Source organism: Mauremys reevesii, linkage group 9 (genome assembly GCF_016161935.1).
Source record: "Mauremys reevesii isolate NIE-2019 linkage group 9, ASM1616193v1, whole genome shotgun sequence".
NCBI lineage: Eukaryota > Metazoa > Chordata > Testudines > Geoemydidae > Mauremys > Mauremys reevesii.
Genome location: NC_052631.1, coordinates 103,174,711 through 103,192,108, shown reverse-complemented (window position 1 = coordinate 103,192,108; position 17,398 = coordinate 103,174,711). Strand labels below are relative to the sequence as shown.

The 17,398-nt window shown below is 49.2% G+C and overlaps 1 protein-coding gene across 10 annotated transcripts in view; it reads right to left on the bottom strand.

Moving 5' to 3' along the window:
* The window catches only part of ITGB1BP2 (integrin subunit beta 1 binding protein 2), a 46,837-nt gene that overhangs the window by 12,651 nt on the left and 16,788 nt on the right, over nt 1-17,398 (bottom strand). For 2 of the 10 annotated variants that reach the window (XM_039487978.1, XM_039487980.1), the window contains exons 5-9: nt 5,420-5,469; nt 5,141-5,197; nt 940-1,088; nt 689-807; nt 352-410 (exon numbers count right to left, since the gene is read on the bottom strand). In XM_039487978.1, the coding sequence (XP_039343912.1) occupies nt 352-410; nt 689-807; nt 940-1,088; nt 5,141-5,197; nt 5,420-5,469 (434 nt within the window). Of the gene's footprint in view, nt 1-351; nt 411-688; nt 808-939; nt 1,089-5,140; nt 5,198-5,345; nt 5,470-6,494; nt 6,882-10,158; nt 10,295-10,712; nt 11,009-14,341; nt 14,498-15,413; nt 15,573-17,398 lie in introns of those variants that run through there. The other 8 variants (XM_039487981.1, XM_039487984.1, XM_039487983.1 and 5 more) reach the window with 8 other exon arrangements.

Genomic DNA, 17,398 nt, shown 5'->3' with positions numbered 1-17,398 from the left:
GAAGCCTGTTGGATTTAGGTGAACGAAGTGGAGATGCCAGCTTTGCTGTGGGGCCAACAGATTCCACCTGAAACCTTCACTGTGGCTGAAGAAAATGTAGCTAGATGTTCCTGTCATAAGTCCCAGGTGCTGACACTTATTTTTGGTGGGCACTAGAGAGATCGTGAAGACCCTCTTCCCCCAGTTCCCAAACAAATCCAGAAAGCTGGTCTCTGCCAGTGCGGGGCACTGAGCCAGAATCAGCAGGGAAGGGAGCATGTGTCCACAGAGCTACGCTCTGAGATCTGATTCCCCAGAGCCTGGGACACCCTGACCTGGAATTTGGAACACAAAGCCAAGGGTGCAACTCACCGCCTTACAGCCTGAGTTCTTACAGGTGGTGCCAGTCCTGACCTCTGGAATGGCCTCTGCTGTAATCAACACACATAGCACAGAGCTCTTTATCAGGCTTAAACATTCACCCAGTGGTTTCACTCACATGCCCGTCAGCCAGGACCATGAGCCACATTATTCTTCACCAGAATACCAGTCCGTAGTCCCCCCGTGCACAGCTCCATCTTGGGATACAACCCCACAGCCTGCAGTCCTCTGCATGACACACATACCTGCTTCTAAGTTGTGCACCCTCCATGCTTCCCATAATGCACAGCTCAAGACCACCCTGCCAGGCCCATCCCCATTTTCTCACCCCTGCACAAGGAACCTCCCTCTGGGCATTGGTTTTTGGAGGCCAGCTTCAGCTTCTCCAGGGTCTGCTCCAGAGACCTGGACACTTTAATCAGCAGTGGCTGTCTTGGCTCATCAGAGCTGGAAAGAAAAAACACACACAACATAACAAAAACCGGCATTGTTTCCCCCAACACTCAGATTAACCTTCCCTGCCCCATCTTGAGAGGGAAGCAGGGGCAGGGCCGTCTACATGGCCAGTGCCTGACTCACCTTGGCCTTTCACGCTGTATCTTCTCAGCTGATTTTGGGCTTTGGACGATGGGTTCTGTGCTTGGCTTGGCCTTCAGCTTGTCTGAGGTATCCTCTGGCCGGAAGGGCTCGGGGGGCTTCTCATTGCTGTGACACCCCTTCATGCAGCCCTAAGGGGAGGGACCAGAGGCAAGCCTAACAATCCTTTTGACCTCCCCATGCAAGGGGCTTGTAGTTCATGGTCACAGACTCAGGGCCAGAAGGGACCAGCATGATCATCTAGTCTGACCTCCTGCACATTGCAGGCCACCACACCTCTCCCACCCCCTCATGGAGGAGGCCCATAATCTCTGGTTGAGTTACTGACGTCTTCAATTTGTGATGTAATGACATCAAGTTACAAAGAATCCACCATTTACTCTACTCCAGAGCAGCAAGTGACACGTGCCCCATGCTGCAGAGACAGGCTGCCCCCGAACTCCACAAAGCCAGGACACTAAGCACACTCATGTGTGGGGCACAGTCCCTAACCTCAGCAGCCCAAGGGAGCAGAGCGTCACGCTGTGCCCAGCTGCATTAACTGCCAGGAAGTTGTGCCAAAAGCATCCCAACAGCCTAGCACTACAGTGCAGCAGGAGTGGGTGGTTCAGGAACCTCTTAGTGCCAATGGGCCACGGGAACAGAGGGGGTGCCTGGGTGACAAGGATTTCCTGGGTCTGGGACACACAGTCTATCTAGGTCACCAAAGAATGTCGTCTGAGGTCTCAAAGAAAAGCCAGTGTCACACTGGTCATCAATATAATCACAAACGGCACATACAGATGCTGTGTAAGGAGTTATGAATATACACTGGCAATTATGTACTTAACGTCTGTGTCTAGGGCTGACCACCAGCAAAGGAGAAAAAGCGGTTTCTGTCAGATAAGAAGTGTCTGGCTGTTTAGACCTACATTAAATACTGTATGGGTCACAGCAGGTCGCCTCTCCCTAGTCTGAACTGAATGCTAATGAAGCACTGTGAAGTGAGAGAAAAGTGACAGGAAGAAGCAAACAGCCAGGGAAGAGGGATGGGAGAAGAGAGACCTCATCTTGAGGTGCACGTCAAAGATTTTCTCTAGACTATTTGGGGGACAAAAAATGACACCCTAGCATCCTTCCCTGAGGCAGCAAATGGACAGTCAGTTTGCTTTGTGAAAGAGGGGTCTCAGCCAGGCTTGGCTGAAAATGCTGGTGAGAACGATGGGTGAAATAAGATATTAAACAAGAGGATAACTTGTTTTAGCCTCTAGAAAGCATGTTATGATTTTGATTTGTATGTAACCCATTTTCCCAGTGTTCTCACTATCACATGAATCTTGGTTCTCTGACAACAAACACATTCTTGTTTTCATTATAACTAGATCTCAGTGCTGTGATGTTAAGCAAAGTGCTGAACCTGAGTTGAGTCTTACAAGCTGGAGTACGGTTCCTTAGGAACTGCAGGCCTGGTAGCCCTGTGAGTGTTCAGTGGAGGGGGCTAGACACTACAGGGAACACTCCAAGGATCTGGCAGTTGGTGTGTCCCTATTGCTACCTGAACAGAGAGACCCAGGCCTGAAGAGGCCTGGAAGGCTCTATGTGTGCTGCCAGAGGCTGGTGGTTTCAAGGTTCCGATCCACATCAGGCACAAACATGATGAGGGTAGGTGGTGGTGAGGTGCCTCACAACCCTGGGTACCTCTGGGGAGCACCACAGAGAGGCCTCTGGCTCTTCTTCCTGTGTACCAGTCCTTTGCTGGTGAAGGGCAATGTGCGTAAGAGTTAGCCAGAAAGGCAGACATTGCAATAATCAACACGGGAGATCCCAGGGCCTGAGCAGGAGTGTTAGCTACTGGGACGGAGACGGGTGGGAGATTTTGATACGTTGCAAATGAAGAAATGGCAAGATTTGGGCTTGGCCTGGATGTGATGGGAGGCATGAGAGACAGCCCCCAAGTTAAGTGCTTGAGTGAGAGAAAAGAGTTGTGAGTGAGGAAGGAGAGAGAATTTAGGAAGGAAGGTAGGTTTTTTTCAGCCATCTTAAATATGACTGGTAAGCCATCCAGGAGCAGTCCGTGAGAGACTGAGAAGCAGGACTAGGCAGAGAAAGTCAGATCTATGCCCATCAACCAGTATCTAGGACTCAGGTGAGTAACATCATTAGGCTGAGAAAAATTCCCACTAGAATAGGGGAACCAGGGAAGCTGGGTGGGACTGGGATGGATCAGATGGTGGAGAGGGAATTGGATGCGGGGGAGACAGGCTGGATGGAGACAGGGAACCAGCCGGGAGAGGGACAGACTGGCCAGGGCAGAGATGGGGAAACGGACAGGGTGGGGACAGACCAGGCAGGGATAAGATCTGGCCAGGGAAGTGGACAGGACAGGTACAGACCAGCCGGGAATAGGGATCTGGCCAGGGAAGTGGATGGGCCAGGGATGGACCAGCTGGGAATAGGGATCTGGCCAGGGAAACGGACACAGTAGGGACAGCAGGGCCGGCACTAGGTTTTTTGCCACCCCAAGCGAAAATTTTTTTGCCTGCCCCCACCCCAGCCCTGGGCTCCTCCATGCACTCCCCTGCTGCCCCAGCCCTGGGCTCTCCCCTCCCACACCTGCACCCCCTACTGTCCCAGCCCTGGGCTCTCCCCCCACACACACCCTGTGCTGCCCCATCTCTGGGCTCCCCCTTCCCCCTCCCACCAATGCTCCCCCACCCACACACCCCCTGCCGCCCCAGCCCTGGGCTCTCCCTCCCCACCCCGCCCACTCCTTCCGCCCCAGCCCTGGGTCACTGGTAACTTGCTCCCAGGGCGGGTCATTCAGCAGGAATTTTGGATGTGCACAGAACAGACAGGATTGGTTCCCATATGGTTACAGAGCTGCAGTAAAGTGGAACAATTTTCAGCTTGTGTGATTGGAGGATATCTGGATGCATATTATAAGACTGTCCTCCATGAATGAGGAAAAGTTGAGGTGCCTTTATTATTCTTTTGTTCCACACTTTGTTTCTATGGGGCATTTGCCAATGCAATATCACTGTCTTCCTTTTAAACAAATAAAACTAATAATAATAAAAAAAGGCAATGGCTGTTGAAAATAGCAAATTCCTGTCCTAAAAACCACTGGGAAGCATTTCTTGCTCAATTTTATCCTACTTTTTCTACAGCAAATTACAGTGGATCAGTATATTTGATTTGGAAGAAATGAAGTAAGAGCTGCCCAAATTGAGCCTGAGCACTCCTGAATTTTGAGGTGTTCAAATCTGGAAGGCAGGTGCTAGATTCCCTTTCTGAATATTAGCTAAATCTGGAAAGGAAAAGTCAATTTCTGCTTCCATGGCTCAGAGGTGGAAATCCTCCTACGTGCCTGGTACTGCATCTAAAGCTGCCCAGGTCCAGTAGAGCCTCCCCTCCCTTACTTTTCATTTTAAATTCTCCTAGTAGGGTCCACATACCTCCCTTGCTAGGCTCCTGATACAGAGGGGCACCGTCCAGTTAGTCCACCCAATTCCTTCTTTGGGGGCTGCAAGGTGAGGTCACACCAGTATCCCTAATCCAGCCTGGGGATGTCTTCTGAAGGGGATATCTGGGCCAAAGCCTTCTACTCCTTGGGCACACTTGTTCCCCATTCACAGTGCCACCCCGCTCTAGCAGTGAGCTCTCCATTCACAGCAAGCTGCAGCATGAGTATCAGAGGGGTAGCCGTGTTAGTCTGGATCTGTAAAAGCAGCAAGGAGTCTTGTGGCACCTTATAGACTAACAGACGTTTGGGAGCATGAGCTTTCGTGCTCCCAAACGTCTGTTAGTCTATAAGGTGCCACAAGACACCTTGCTGCTTTTGCAGCATGAGGTTTCAGCTACCATACTCCCTCCCCCTCCCTTTCCTGTTGATAGCAACCAAGGGAATGCTGGGAAATGTGGTTCTTTCCCTGCTCCAGGGCTGGCTCTATAGGCAGGGAGCTAACCAAGGAACTACAGCTCCCAAGGCCCCCTGTTGGTTCTCAGCTCCCAGGCTGGATCCCTGCCGGCTGCCGCCCCTGCAAATGGGCTGCCCCAAGCACCTGCTTGCTTTGCTGGTGCCTAGAACTGCCCCTGAGGGACAGATGGGCCAGGCAGCCAGAGGATTCTGGTGTTTTGTTTTGGGGGAAGGGCATCTGGGAGCGGTGGAGACTGGAGCGCCTGTAGAGGTGGGTGGGTTACATACCTTTATGGAGAGGAATTCTGAGAAGTCTGTGGTTCGTTTCTTGCAACAAGACCAGCCCTGGACACAAGAATAGGATGTATATGGTCAGGTATGGAAAACCGCACTGACCTCTCAATCCCCACATCAAACACACACTTCCCTGTATTCTGGATCTCCCTTTGTCCTGGATGGACTGTAACCCATACACATGGACTGTCATCCATACCTCATGAAGACAGTTGTTTCTGGCATCTGGTTCTGAACTTATGACAAGAGCTGTCCGTCTACCACTGCACTCACCTTCAGGGCATCATGGAATATGGGAACACCTGGGTGGTACACACAGGAATCTATGAGACAAAAACAAGAACATAAGAGTGACCAAACTGGGTCAAACCAAAGGTCCATCTAGCCCAGTATCCTGCCTTCCAACAGTAGCCAATGCCAGGTGCCCCAGAGGGAATGAACAGAACAGGGAATCATCAAGTGATCCACTCCTTGTCACCCATTCCCAGGTTCTGGCAAACAGAGGCTAGGGACACCATGCCTGCTCATGCTGGCTAATATTCATTGATGGACCGATCCTCCATGAATTTATCTAGTTCTTTTTTTGAACCCTGTTATAGTCTTGGCCTTCACAACATCCTCTGGCAAGGAGTTCCACAGGTTGACTGTGCACTATGTGAAAAAAACACTTCCTTTTGTTTGTTTTAAACCTGCTGCCTCTTAATGTCATTTGGTGGCCCCTAGTTCTTCTGTTATGAGAAGGAGTAAATAACATTTCCTTATTTACTTTCTCTACACCAGTCATGATTTTACAGACCTCTATCATATCCCCCCTTTGTCGTCTTTTTTCCAAGCTGAAAAGTCCCAATCTTATTAATCTATTCTCATACGGAAGCCATTCCATATCCCTAATATTTTTTGTTACCATTTTCTGAACCTTTTCCAATATATCTTTTTTGAAATGGGGCAACCACATCTGCACACAGTATTCAAGATATGGGCGTACCATGGATTTATATAGAGGCAATATGACACTGTCTGTCTTATCTATCCCTTTCTTGATGATTCCCAACATTCTGTTTGCTTTTTTTAACTGCTGCTGCACATTGAGTGGATGTTTTCAGAGAACTATCCACAATGATGCCAAGATCTCTTTCTTGAGTGATAGATAATTTAGACCCCATCTCTCAAAACAGAGAGTATCAGCGCTTCAGGACACAAATCCCTATTGGTCAGCCAGCGCTCCTGCCCTGCTCCCTACAGCATCCCTGTGACATACCTGGGCACAATCCAGACTAATGAGTAGCTGTGTCACCCCTTCCCCTGTAACCTTGGGTGCTTTATGATGCCTTGCTGTGGGAGCTCCCACCTGGGCCACTCACAAACAGCCTTCCAGGGCTTGCTGCTTCCTGTTCATTCAGCTCCATGGCTTCCAGCCGCTGCCCTTATGCCTGCTTTTTTTTGGCTCTTCTTTCTCCAATCTGGCCAGCTCTAGCTTTGAAGTTCTGTTGCTGCTGCTCATTTTTATGATTTACTGTTTCTATTTCCTTTACTCGAAATAAGCAAACAGAAAACAACAAGCTGTAACCTCTCTGTGACTGTTTCCAGCCACCAGTGCTATCCCAGTGCTTGAAGGGTAACAAGCTGTGCACAAACCCTAGTTCGCTGCACCACTGTGACATACCAAGGTACAATCCAGACTAATGAGTAGCAGTGTCTAACCTGGGGTGCCCTTTACCATGCCATGCTGCTATAGCCTCCAGTCTGGCTTGCTCACAAACAGTCTCCAGCATGTAAGTCGCTCCCAGCTATGTCTGTGTGTGAGCTGCAGCCAGCCAGCCACACCGTGGCTCTTACCAGCCTTGATTATACTGCAGGGTGACCCCAGCACACCCCCCAGTCTTAGGTTTTTCCCCTAGAAATAGGTGTCCTGTGATCCCCAACGCTCTCCTGCACAATATAAATATGATAAGTCTGTTAGTTTTTAAGATAATTATATGCCGTCTTATTATTTTAAATAGTTCTTCAAACACTTAAATTAAACACATTGGATTCGATATAACAATAAAAAGTTTATTAACTACACAAAGAGATTTTAAGTGAATACAGGTAATGAGGTATAAAAGTCAGAAATGTTTTACAAGAAAAATAAAGATAAAATGCAATTAGTGCTGAACTTAACGACATTAAATTCAAAGCAAAGTTCTTCTCAGCACAAGCTCTCAGTCTTGCTGCCCAAACTTTTAGGCCAGGACCCCTGCTTCCTTTGTCCCTTCTCACATGGTGAATCAATGGACAGAGAGGGAGGGAGCAGGGGGAGTGTTCCTTGAGGTGTTTATCCCTCATTTGTATAGTGTTAGTCCCCCTCTTGAAAACATTTCCAGCTGAGATTCAGGACAGAGCAGGGTTACCCAACTTACTGACCCTCCGAGCCGCAAACGGCAATCTTCAGAAGTTCGAGAGCCAGGGCACACCTGCCAGGTCTCAGTGCTTCACCCCCATTGGAGGCGCCTGCTGGGGCTCTGGATTTCAGACCCGCTCCTGCTGAAGCCCTGAGACTTCTCCCTCTCTGCTGGGCCGAAGCCCCTACCCCACTCCCCTGCTGCAAGGCAGAGGTCCCGAGCTCCCCCACGAGTCTGATAATCGGAGAGCGGGGATGTTGTGGGGAACTCCGGGAGCTGCACTTTAATGGTAAAATAGCCGCATGCAGCTCACAAGTCACAGTTTGGCCACCCCTGACATAGAGATCCTATGGGGAAGGATGTTCCCTGCTGCTCTTCCCCACTGGTTGGAACATCTTTTGTTTCCCTTCCTGCTTGATGACTCTGTTTATTGCTTAAATGCAAATTAAGCAGAGCACACAATCCTTTGTTTGACACAGACTTGTTTGCCAACCTCAGTTTGGAACATATGTTAAGATCATCATAAGGGGAATCTTATAATGTCACAGACAATGTTGCCTCATATTTTATCAGGACAATACAGACCAGCAAATTATGAGTTGTCAGATGGTACCTGTAACGGGTTTGGACTCACCCCTGCGGCGCCTCCTGCTGGTGATCCCGGGGAATTAGCTCGGTTCCCAGCCCCATAGCGCCCTATGCAGGCCAGTGATCCGCCTGTTCCCTGGCCCCGAGTCCCTCCCTGGACCCCGGTGCCCTTTCACATGGAGTGCTGCTCCCTGGCAGTAACCCCTTTCTCTCAGGGTCTCCCCTCTCAGGGAACCCCCACCCTCTATCCCCACCTTGCCTCAGTGTAAGGCCACTGCCAGTCATTGTCTAGCCCCACGTCCTGGGGCAGACTGCAGTATCAGCCTATTCATCACTGGCAAGGAGGGTCTGGACCTGCTGCTTTGGCCTACCCCTGGGCTGCCTCTGCAACCCCAGTACCTGTTAGCCCAATGCTAGGCCGCAGCCTGGAGCTTTCCAGGATGGAGCTCCCCAGCTCCTCTGCCTTTCCCCAGCCCTGCTCCACTCAGGTACCCGGTCTAGCTCCCTGCAGCCTGGCCCATCTCCCTCTGAATACAGAGAGAGACTGTCTTAGCTTCTGGCTTCCCTGGCCTTCTTATAAGGCCCTGTGGCTCAGTTTGGGGCATGGCCCCAGCTGCAGCCACTTCCCCACTCAGCCCAGCCTAAAGGCTGCTTTCTCCAGCCACAGCCCCTTCCCAGGGCTGTTTTTAACCCCTTCAGGGCAGGAGCAGGGGTCCACCCTGCTACAGTACCTCACAAGGCATACTCTATACAAAGATTATTACAATAGTGAGTAGGGTGTGGACACAGGGGTACATTCTGTCATGGCCACCCTGCTGGGAGAGGCTGCAGCAGGAGTAGCTGGGTGCTCCCCTCAGAGCCAGTGCTCCTGCCCTGCTCCCTACATGAGAGGCTGTGACTGGAGTAGCTAGGACATCCCCCATGCATCCACAGCCAGTACATCTGCCCTGTTTCCTACAGGGCCTCCTCCTGGGAGAGGCTGGGAATGGAGCAACGGGAGCTCCCACACAGCCAGCACCCCGTCTTGATCACTGTGGTGGACCAGCTAGGAACTATTGGGACTAGAGCGCTGAGTTTCCCTTCTGCCGAGCAGAGTGTGCATTCTTGAAGCCTACTCCAGCCGTCAGTGAGGTGCGTGTCCTACAGGAGTGAGTCAGATTGCAATGAGGAGTGCCTGCTGCTACCCCCTTCTCTAGCTCAAGCGGTTGGGCCAATCAGGCTATTAGTAGGAGGCCTATTAGAATGTGCATTGCCAGCAGATCAAGGGAAGTGATTATTCCCCTCTATTTGGCACTGGTGAGGTCTCCTCTGGAGTACTGCATCCAGTTTTGGGCCCCACACTACAGAAAGGATGTGGACAAATTGGCGAGATTCCAGTAGAGGGCAATGAAAATGATTTGGGAGCTGGGGCACATGACTTATGAGGAGAGACTGAGGGAACTGGGATTGTTTAGTCTTCAGAAGAGAAGAATGAGGGGGGATTTGATAGCAGCCTTCAACTACCTGAAGGGGGGTTCCAAAGGGGATGGAGCTCGGCTGTTCTCAGTGGTGACAGATGACAGAACAAGGAGCAATGGTCTCAAGTTGCAGTGGGGGAGGTTTAGGTTGGATATTAGGAAACACTGTTTCACTAGTAGGGTGGTGAAGCACTGGAATGGGTTCCCTAGGGAGGTGGTGGAATCTCCTTCCTTAGAGGTTTTTAAGGTCAGGCTTGACAAAGCCCTGGCTGGGATGATTTATTTGGGTTGGTCCTGCTTTGAGCAGGGGGTAGGACTGGATGACCTCCTGAGGTCTCTTCCAACCCTCATCTTCCATGATTCTATTTCCAGGTTTGGTCCGCAGGGTAACACTTCTCAGATTTGCATTTTACGCCCCTATGAGATACTCAGCTTGGGACAGGCACTTGCAGATACCCTCTGGACAGTCAATGCCTTACCTGGTTCTCATGCACCTCAGGAACCAGAGACTGTTCTGGGCTTTGAGGAACCCAGCCTAGCTAAAAGCAGAGCAGAGCCGAGCCTAGCCTCCCCTCCCCCAATGTACCTGGAACTTCATCAACAGCTGCTATGACCCTGACCTCAGTGATTCAACACCCATCTGGAAGGGAGCTCTCATTGACACCAGTTGCCTCCATTTACTTGAGCTTCACTAGACCCCTCACTTAGGCTCCTGGCTTACTCGGAGAATTGGCCCTGGAAAAAAATATTAAAATGCTGCCAACTCAATGAACTACTTCCAGGGGATTGGATAGGGGAAGGGGGCTGAGTTTATTTTCATGCCTAGGGCCCCAGGTTAGCTTAATCCCACCATGCAATTCAGTGCAGATTGGTATCAACTAATGGGCAGAATTTGCATCCCCCTCCACATTTTCAGGCACCATCTATTAATTGGCTATGGTTTTCTACATGCAGCTGAATGCTGCTGACTCAGGCTGGGATTTCCAAGAGTCGGGGAATCAGCTAGAGCAACTGGCTCACTGGAAATCCCAGTAGTTCAACTTCTGTTACCTGACACAAGGGAAAGGAAACGTTGTAACAAGATTGAGGAAAACAGCTCAAATCTCAGCTCACTAACTCCTAGAAAACAAATCCACTTACCCTCAGAGTTCTTATTGGCATCAAATCTTTGCCCACAGCCCTTGTTGTAACACAGCAAAGCCATTTCCAAGGCTCGAACAATTGTAACTCCTGCCTTGTGGTGCAAAGGGCCTGTGCACACTTTCCTGTCCCTGCACTGATTAATTACATTGCTCTGCCTTGTTGCTCTGTTAAGGTTGCATCAGAGAGAGGCTGGAAGGAGAGATGGGCTGGGTCTATCTTTAGGCACAGCCAGAGAGGGGCGGTCTGGGAATCAGAGAGCAGCCCAAAGATGGGCACACAGGCCCAGCAGCTGAGCTGGCTGGATATGTCTGTCAGCTTCAAGTGTCACTGTCTGAGCAGCCATTTCTGTCCTGCCCCCCTCCTGAGAGGGGAGGGCCCACAGCAACTGCAGGCGGGGAAAGGAACAAAATAAGAAAGAAGCCAAATTTATCCCTAGTGCAAGCCCACAAACTTCCATGCCCTGGTGTGAAGAATGACATAATCCCTGTGCTAGGAAGGCAGCTGCTGCAGCTAAGGTTATGTTCAGTCAAAAGGCCTTTCTTTGTCCTAATCAGTGACTCCACTGCACAATCACTCATCTTGCAGCAGCACAATTTTTCCAATGATCCACTCAGTCTGACTTTTGGGAAACCAAGCTGGGTGGTTCTTCTCCCTGCCCCGCCACCCCTGAGAAGAATGTAGCTAGTGAATCTGTTGTGGAGTCCAGCACATCCATTTATGTGAATGTGAACAGTAAGCAAAGGTTGATGTTATTTATTACACGTACCGTGTCATTGGTGGGGGGGTGGAGGAACATCCTTAGACTAGCAGACAAACAGTTTAAATTACATGCTTAAAGCACAGTTTCAATCCCAGTGCAGGTGTATAGCCAGGCAATATTACAACAAGGCTTAGGCAGGTGTTACTTTGACATTAAAATTTTCTAATCATATCCCTACTTTTAATTCCTTACACAGCAACAAGGAAGAGACTAGGTTATGAGGCAATACATTTAAGTATCCTGAACTTTACTAATAGGGAAAAGAATATTTCCAGCAAGTGATTCTAAGTCTCAACCGTGGTGTATGGAAATATTTGGCCAAGGACACGGCAGGGTTCAGATAATCCAAACGCTACAGAAAGAACCAAAGGTTTCTAGCAAACCAAGGGAAGAGACATTCCAGAAGGTCCCAAGAGCATGCGTCGAGCCTCCAGAGAGACACAGCTGTTCCAATGACTAAGGAGGCTGGGGGATGAAGGTGCCGGCTATTACTAGATACATAGATGTCAGTGTACAAAGGCACCAGATGGACTTTAGCAAAGCACCTCAGACAGGGTCTCGTGAAATCCAGCCTGGATGGAATGTGCTGTGATAGAGACGGCAGTGTCCAGCATGTGCTTGGGAGACCTCACTGAATTCAGTGTAAGTATCTTTGGGGTTCATTGTATTAAATGCAAAGTTTATGTATTATTGTGGGCCAGGATTGTATGTAACCTCTTGTAAAGGGTTCACTCACTGCAGGAGCGCTGCCTCATGGCCAGACATGGCATAGCAACTGTCTTCCCATATGGCTGCTCTATCACTGCAGTGGTCTCTCTCCCCACAACTTGTCCCTCTGGACAGGTCAGGTTAGTCCACCCCTCCCAGGCTAAAGGAGCATCTAATGACCTTACAGCAGATCTTCTGTCTGCCTCTGGGCTCTTTATACCCCTTACCTCATGGGGTTTCACCCCACCTTTCTCATTGGTTGGTAGGGGAACCCAGGCCCACCCTCTGCTCTGGGTTGCAGCCCAGGACCTGCTGGCTGGCAGCCAAGGGTCCCTCAGAGTCCTTGCTGCCCCCCAGGACCACTTCCTACCTCTTCTATACCCCACTGAGTGACTGAAGACTCTCCCACTGCAGCTCCTTTCTGCTGCAAATTCCACCCAGCCCTTCCCCAGCTGTGCTCCATCATCAATCAGGCCCACATTAATCCATTCAGGGATTGTGTGGAGTACACACCCCATTGCACCTCTCTAGGGGGGAGATATGATCTGAGGCCTGCAAGTTCAAAGGACTACCACTGAAAATGTGCCAGACAAGAATGGACTTTTGGACAAGAATAGACAATAAGCGTTAAGTGGGTTTCCTGTGGAGTACCTGGAAGGCGGGGGGAGGGTTGCTTAATGCAAATTCCCCACTTCTGGTTATGCACAAACCCTGCCTTTTGAAGTTATGCCCTGAAAGGCGGGTCTTTGTCTGCTGGTTACCTGTTCCCGAAGATTAGAGATCAAAGGCCCAAGCTGTATAAAGAAACAGATCAACTGCCCAGCTGGTCTTTCTGGTTCAGAATTTGAGATAGTCATTAACTTGCAGCCCTGTGGGTTTTGAAGGACTGATACCCACCAGAACTTGCAGCTGGAGACGGAGGACTGCCGTTGAGCATTTAGAATGTGTGAGGGTTTTTTGTTTTCTCTGTAATGCTTTCACCTTAAGAATAAATGTGCTTGCTTAGAAAGATCTGTGTGGTGACTGGTGATTGCTGGTAATTACTCTGTTCGCAGCCTCAGGAGAGGAAGCAAAGCACAGATGCAATTTAGGAAGTCTCGCTTGCTGGGAATATCACAGTGTAGGTAAGGAACTCTGCAGCCTGGAAAAACTCCAGTCTGGAGGGAGAGAGACATGAGTCTCCACCCAAGAGAGGTGATAGCTGATGATCTGGGAGCCTAGAGTGGATCCCTTGGTGGACCACAGAGGGGAAATACTGGTGCAGTTGCCCTGAACTGAGGGGTCCAGACAATCCAAAAGTTACAGAAATAACCAAAGGCTTTCACCAAACCAAAGGAAAAGACATTCTGCCTTAAGCATCTGCACTGATATGTAAGATCCAGTGAATAGGGGTGGCTGCTAGGAGGAAAGTGCTGTCTACTGATGGACATGCATACATCAGTGTACTAAGGGAACATATCTGGACTTCAGTAAAGCATTTCATACAGGTTCTCATGAAATCCAGCATGGGAGCATACTCTCTGGAGCTTCTTTGAACATTCCACTGTCATCACTGAGGTCACAGGAGAAAAGAACAAATGTTATACAATGTTCTACAAGTCCCAGACTGATTTGCTCAGATTCTTCCTCCTCCTGATTCTCTAGTCCCAGAATCCCACCACTCTCCCCCATCAAAACAGGAAAACCCTCTCCAGATTAGAGATTTTAATTTATTGCTACAAAAATCTAGGAACATTTTATTTTCATTATATCTATGTACATAAAGACAAACATATCATATTAGACACCATTGCCTGCTGGAGCATGCTTACTTCTCTGCTCCATTTCAGCAAACACAGGTCACCTGGGTTTGATCAGAAATGCAGATTAAAGAGTAGACTGTTAGAAAGGAGGCACACGGGGAACCCACTAGAGAAGGAAATCTATATGATTCAGTTTTGCATTGTCCAGGGGTTGAACCCTGTCCCCATCCCTTTGAAATGCCTGTGAACATAATATTACTCCTTAAATGCCAGCCTGCTGAGTGCCTGCTGACATCTGTCCTTCCCAGGCTGGGAGGTGTCAAAAGTCCAAAGGCACTGAGAACCATCCAGAAAGATTTGGCCACAGCAGGCAAAGAAAAGTCCCAAACTTAGTTCATGTTGCTTTATAATACCACCTTCCAAATCAGGCCTTGACCTCTGACCTCAGGGTGTCCTATCAAGCAGGCCGGTTAGCTTTTTCCTCGTCATTTCATAGGCTAGGAAGAGGGCACCATTGGAGGGGAGTGCACGTATCACTGTGGGCACCAGTCCACAGTAAAGAGCCATGAAACCTACAACACAAACACCACAATCAGGTGAGCTCGCCATGCCTGTGACAGACAAACAGAATGTCCCCTATGGAGCCCACAATGGCCTCAGCTTGGTGAGATTCTCAACCAGAGCAAGATATCAAGGGAAACCCTCCCAGGCAGGGGAGACCGAACCTGGGAAATGTCTACAGGCGAGTCTCATCTTACGCAGGGGTTCCGTTCCGTGGTTAGAGCGTAAAGCGAAAACCACATATAGTCAAAATTACATTGAGTTGAATGGCGGGCAGAATCGCCTGCACTACAGGTATAGTATTAAAATTGTTATTTTTCTCTTTTTTTGTTTTTGCCAACCGCGTAAAGCTGAAATTGCGCATGTTAAAAGTGCGTAAGATGCGACAGACCTGTACATCCCCTTTTCGAGAACCCTAGGAGAACCAGAGAGTCCAAGGCCAGAAGGGATCATTGTGATCATCTAGTCTGACCTTCTGTGTGACAATTCCCAAAAATAATTCTTAGAGCCGATCCTTTACAGAAACATCCAATCTTGATTTAAAATGGTCAGTGATGAAGAATCGACCACCTTGGTAAGCTGTTCCAATGTTTAACTGACAAAATTTACACCTTATTTCCAGTATGAATTTGTCTAACTTCAGCTTCCAAGTGTTAGACCTTTCTCTGCTAGACTGAAGAGCACATTATCAAATATTTGTTCCCCATTTAGGTATTTATTAGACTGTAATCAAATCACCCCTTAACTTCTTTGTTAAGATAAATAGATTGAGCTTATTGAGTCTTGAAAATTAATGTTACTGGTCCAGAAAACTCTTTAGCCAGCTCTTTCAAAACTCTTGGATGCAAATAATTTGGACCTGCTGATTTTAAAATGTCTAACTTTAGAGATGGATTCAGAGAATGAAGCTGTCTGTGTGTCAGCTACCTTCTGTCCTCAAGATGTGAAGAAAGGAGAGCAGGAAGCCATCTTGCCGCCCTGCCATGGAAAGCACCTGGATCCGAGACTTCACTGAGTCAATGGGATAGACAGCCAGCCAGAAACAGGCTCCCCCCATCCCACCGCTCACTGTTAGGGGAAGAGAACCTAAAATTCAACACAGGGAGAGAGACCTCAGTGTGGAGAAGGGGAAAGTCATTGGGGAACTCCCAGATCCTGCAGAGAAATGCAAGCAACCAGCAGCACTGGGACTCAGGGGGACAAGACCAGGCCAGGCAAATGAATTACATGATTAGTGGCTGAAAGACCTGTCTGGAGTTTAGCTTTTGTCTTGGGGACAGGGAGTGGAGGCAGCAGTGCTAGGGGAGCCTAATAAGTGCTGATGCCTCACCAAAGAGGTACTGGGCTTCCCAGGTCTCATTTCTCTGAGGTGCTTGTCTGGCCTCCCTCACTGTCGTGTCGGAGCACCTCACAATCACTAGTGTATTATCCCCACACACTTCTGAGGTATTGTCCCCACTGTACAATGGTGATTGAGGCCTGAGAAACAAAATGACTTGCTCAGGGTCTCACAGGAACTCTGCAGCAGAGCAGGAATTTGAACTCAGATCTCCCAAGTCCTAGGGTAGCATCTTAATTGCTCAACCAGCCTTCCTCTTGAACCACTGGACAATTCTTCCATCCCAGGCCACCCCTAGAACCCTGCCCCCCTACCTCCTCAGTCACCCCCTGGCGAGCCCCATATCCTTGCTCACCCCCCATAGTTCCTCTAGCATACCATGCAGCAGCTCACTGGAAAGCCCAAGGGAAGTGAGTGTCTGTGCAGATAAGCAGGGCTGTGTGTGGCTTGGCCTGGGAATGGCAGAAGGAGCGGGAAGAGAGCAGTGTGGGTGAAGCTCTTCTCTGATGACCCGTGCACAAGTTCAGCCCTGTGTCCCTCACGGTACCGCTTCCCTTCCTGGCCCCATTGCAAAGCGGTGCTCCTCCCATGTCCCCTCTCATAGAGCTTCATTCTTCCTGGACTCCCCAGGGGGCTTCTTATAGCTGCTTTCAGCAACTACCAGGATGGAGCAACACTTACCAGGTCTGGCAGGGGAGTCCATGTCAAAGCACAGGGGAGGTATAAAGGGGGTGATACATAACAATACAGATCACTCTCCATGTGACTAGCTATCAGCCATGCTACCTATTTATTAAATATGCTTTGAGGCGCATATCTCATCAGTGCAAACCATAAAAAGCAAGGAAATCAGCAGTTACATCTTTCCACAACTCCTCAAGTTCACCTTGTCCCTCTCAGTTTTCTTCTTTCCATCATCTGCAGCCCAGCCTCATCATGGGAATATATGTCATCCATACACCCAGCACTGAAACACAGCAACCTCTGAGCTAGAGCCCTGTGTGGGACAATTTTTAATCCTGCTCCTGTCCCACCCCGCAATACCCACTCCTACTCCCACCCACTCCCGCTATTATGGCAGTGGGTCCTGCAGGACCCATGGGATCCAGGTCCTGCTGCAGGGCTCTACTCTGAGGTGGAAGACCATAGATATTTAACAGCCCACAGCAACCCTTCAGCAAAGGACAGGAAGCAAAGAGAACTCCTGTATCCATTTGATACAGTGCAATTTAGGGTAGCAGAAAAAATGGTTATCTACCTTCCGTAACTGTTCTTCGAGATGTGTTGCTCATGTCCACATTGTGGACATTCTCTGTAAATAAAGAGGACTGAACTGAAGAAGTACCTGACTCATATAATCAATTTCTTGTTCAAATGGAAACAACTCAGCAAGGCCACAAATATTGGCTAACCACTTGGTCAAATAGGCAACACTGGTGTCAGCGATGGGATAGAATTTCCAAGGAGAGAAATTATGAGTTCATATTCCTGTGGAACCAAGATGGAAGAAATAATGGAAGTGCTTGCAGAAATCAGAGATGGCCAAAAGGAATTAAAACAAGATTTACAACAA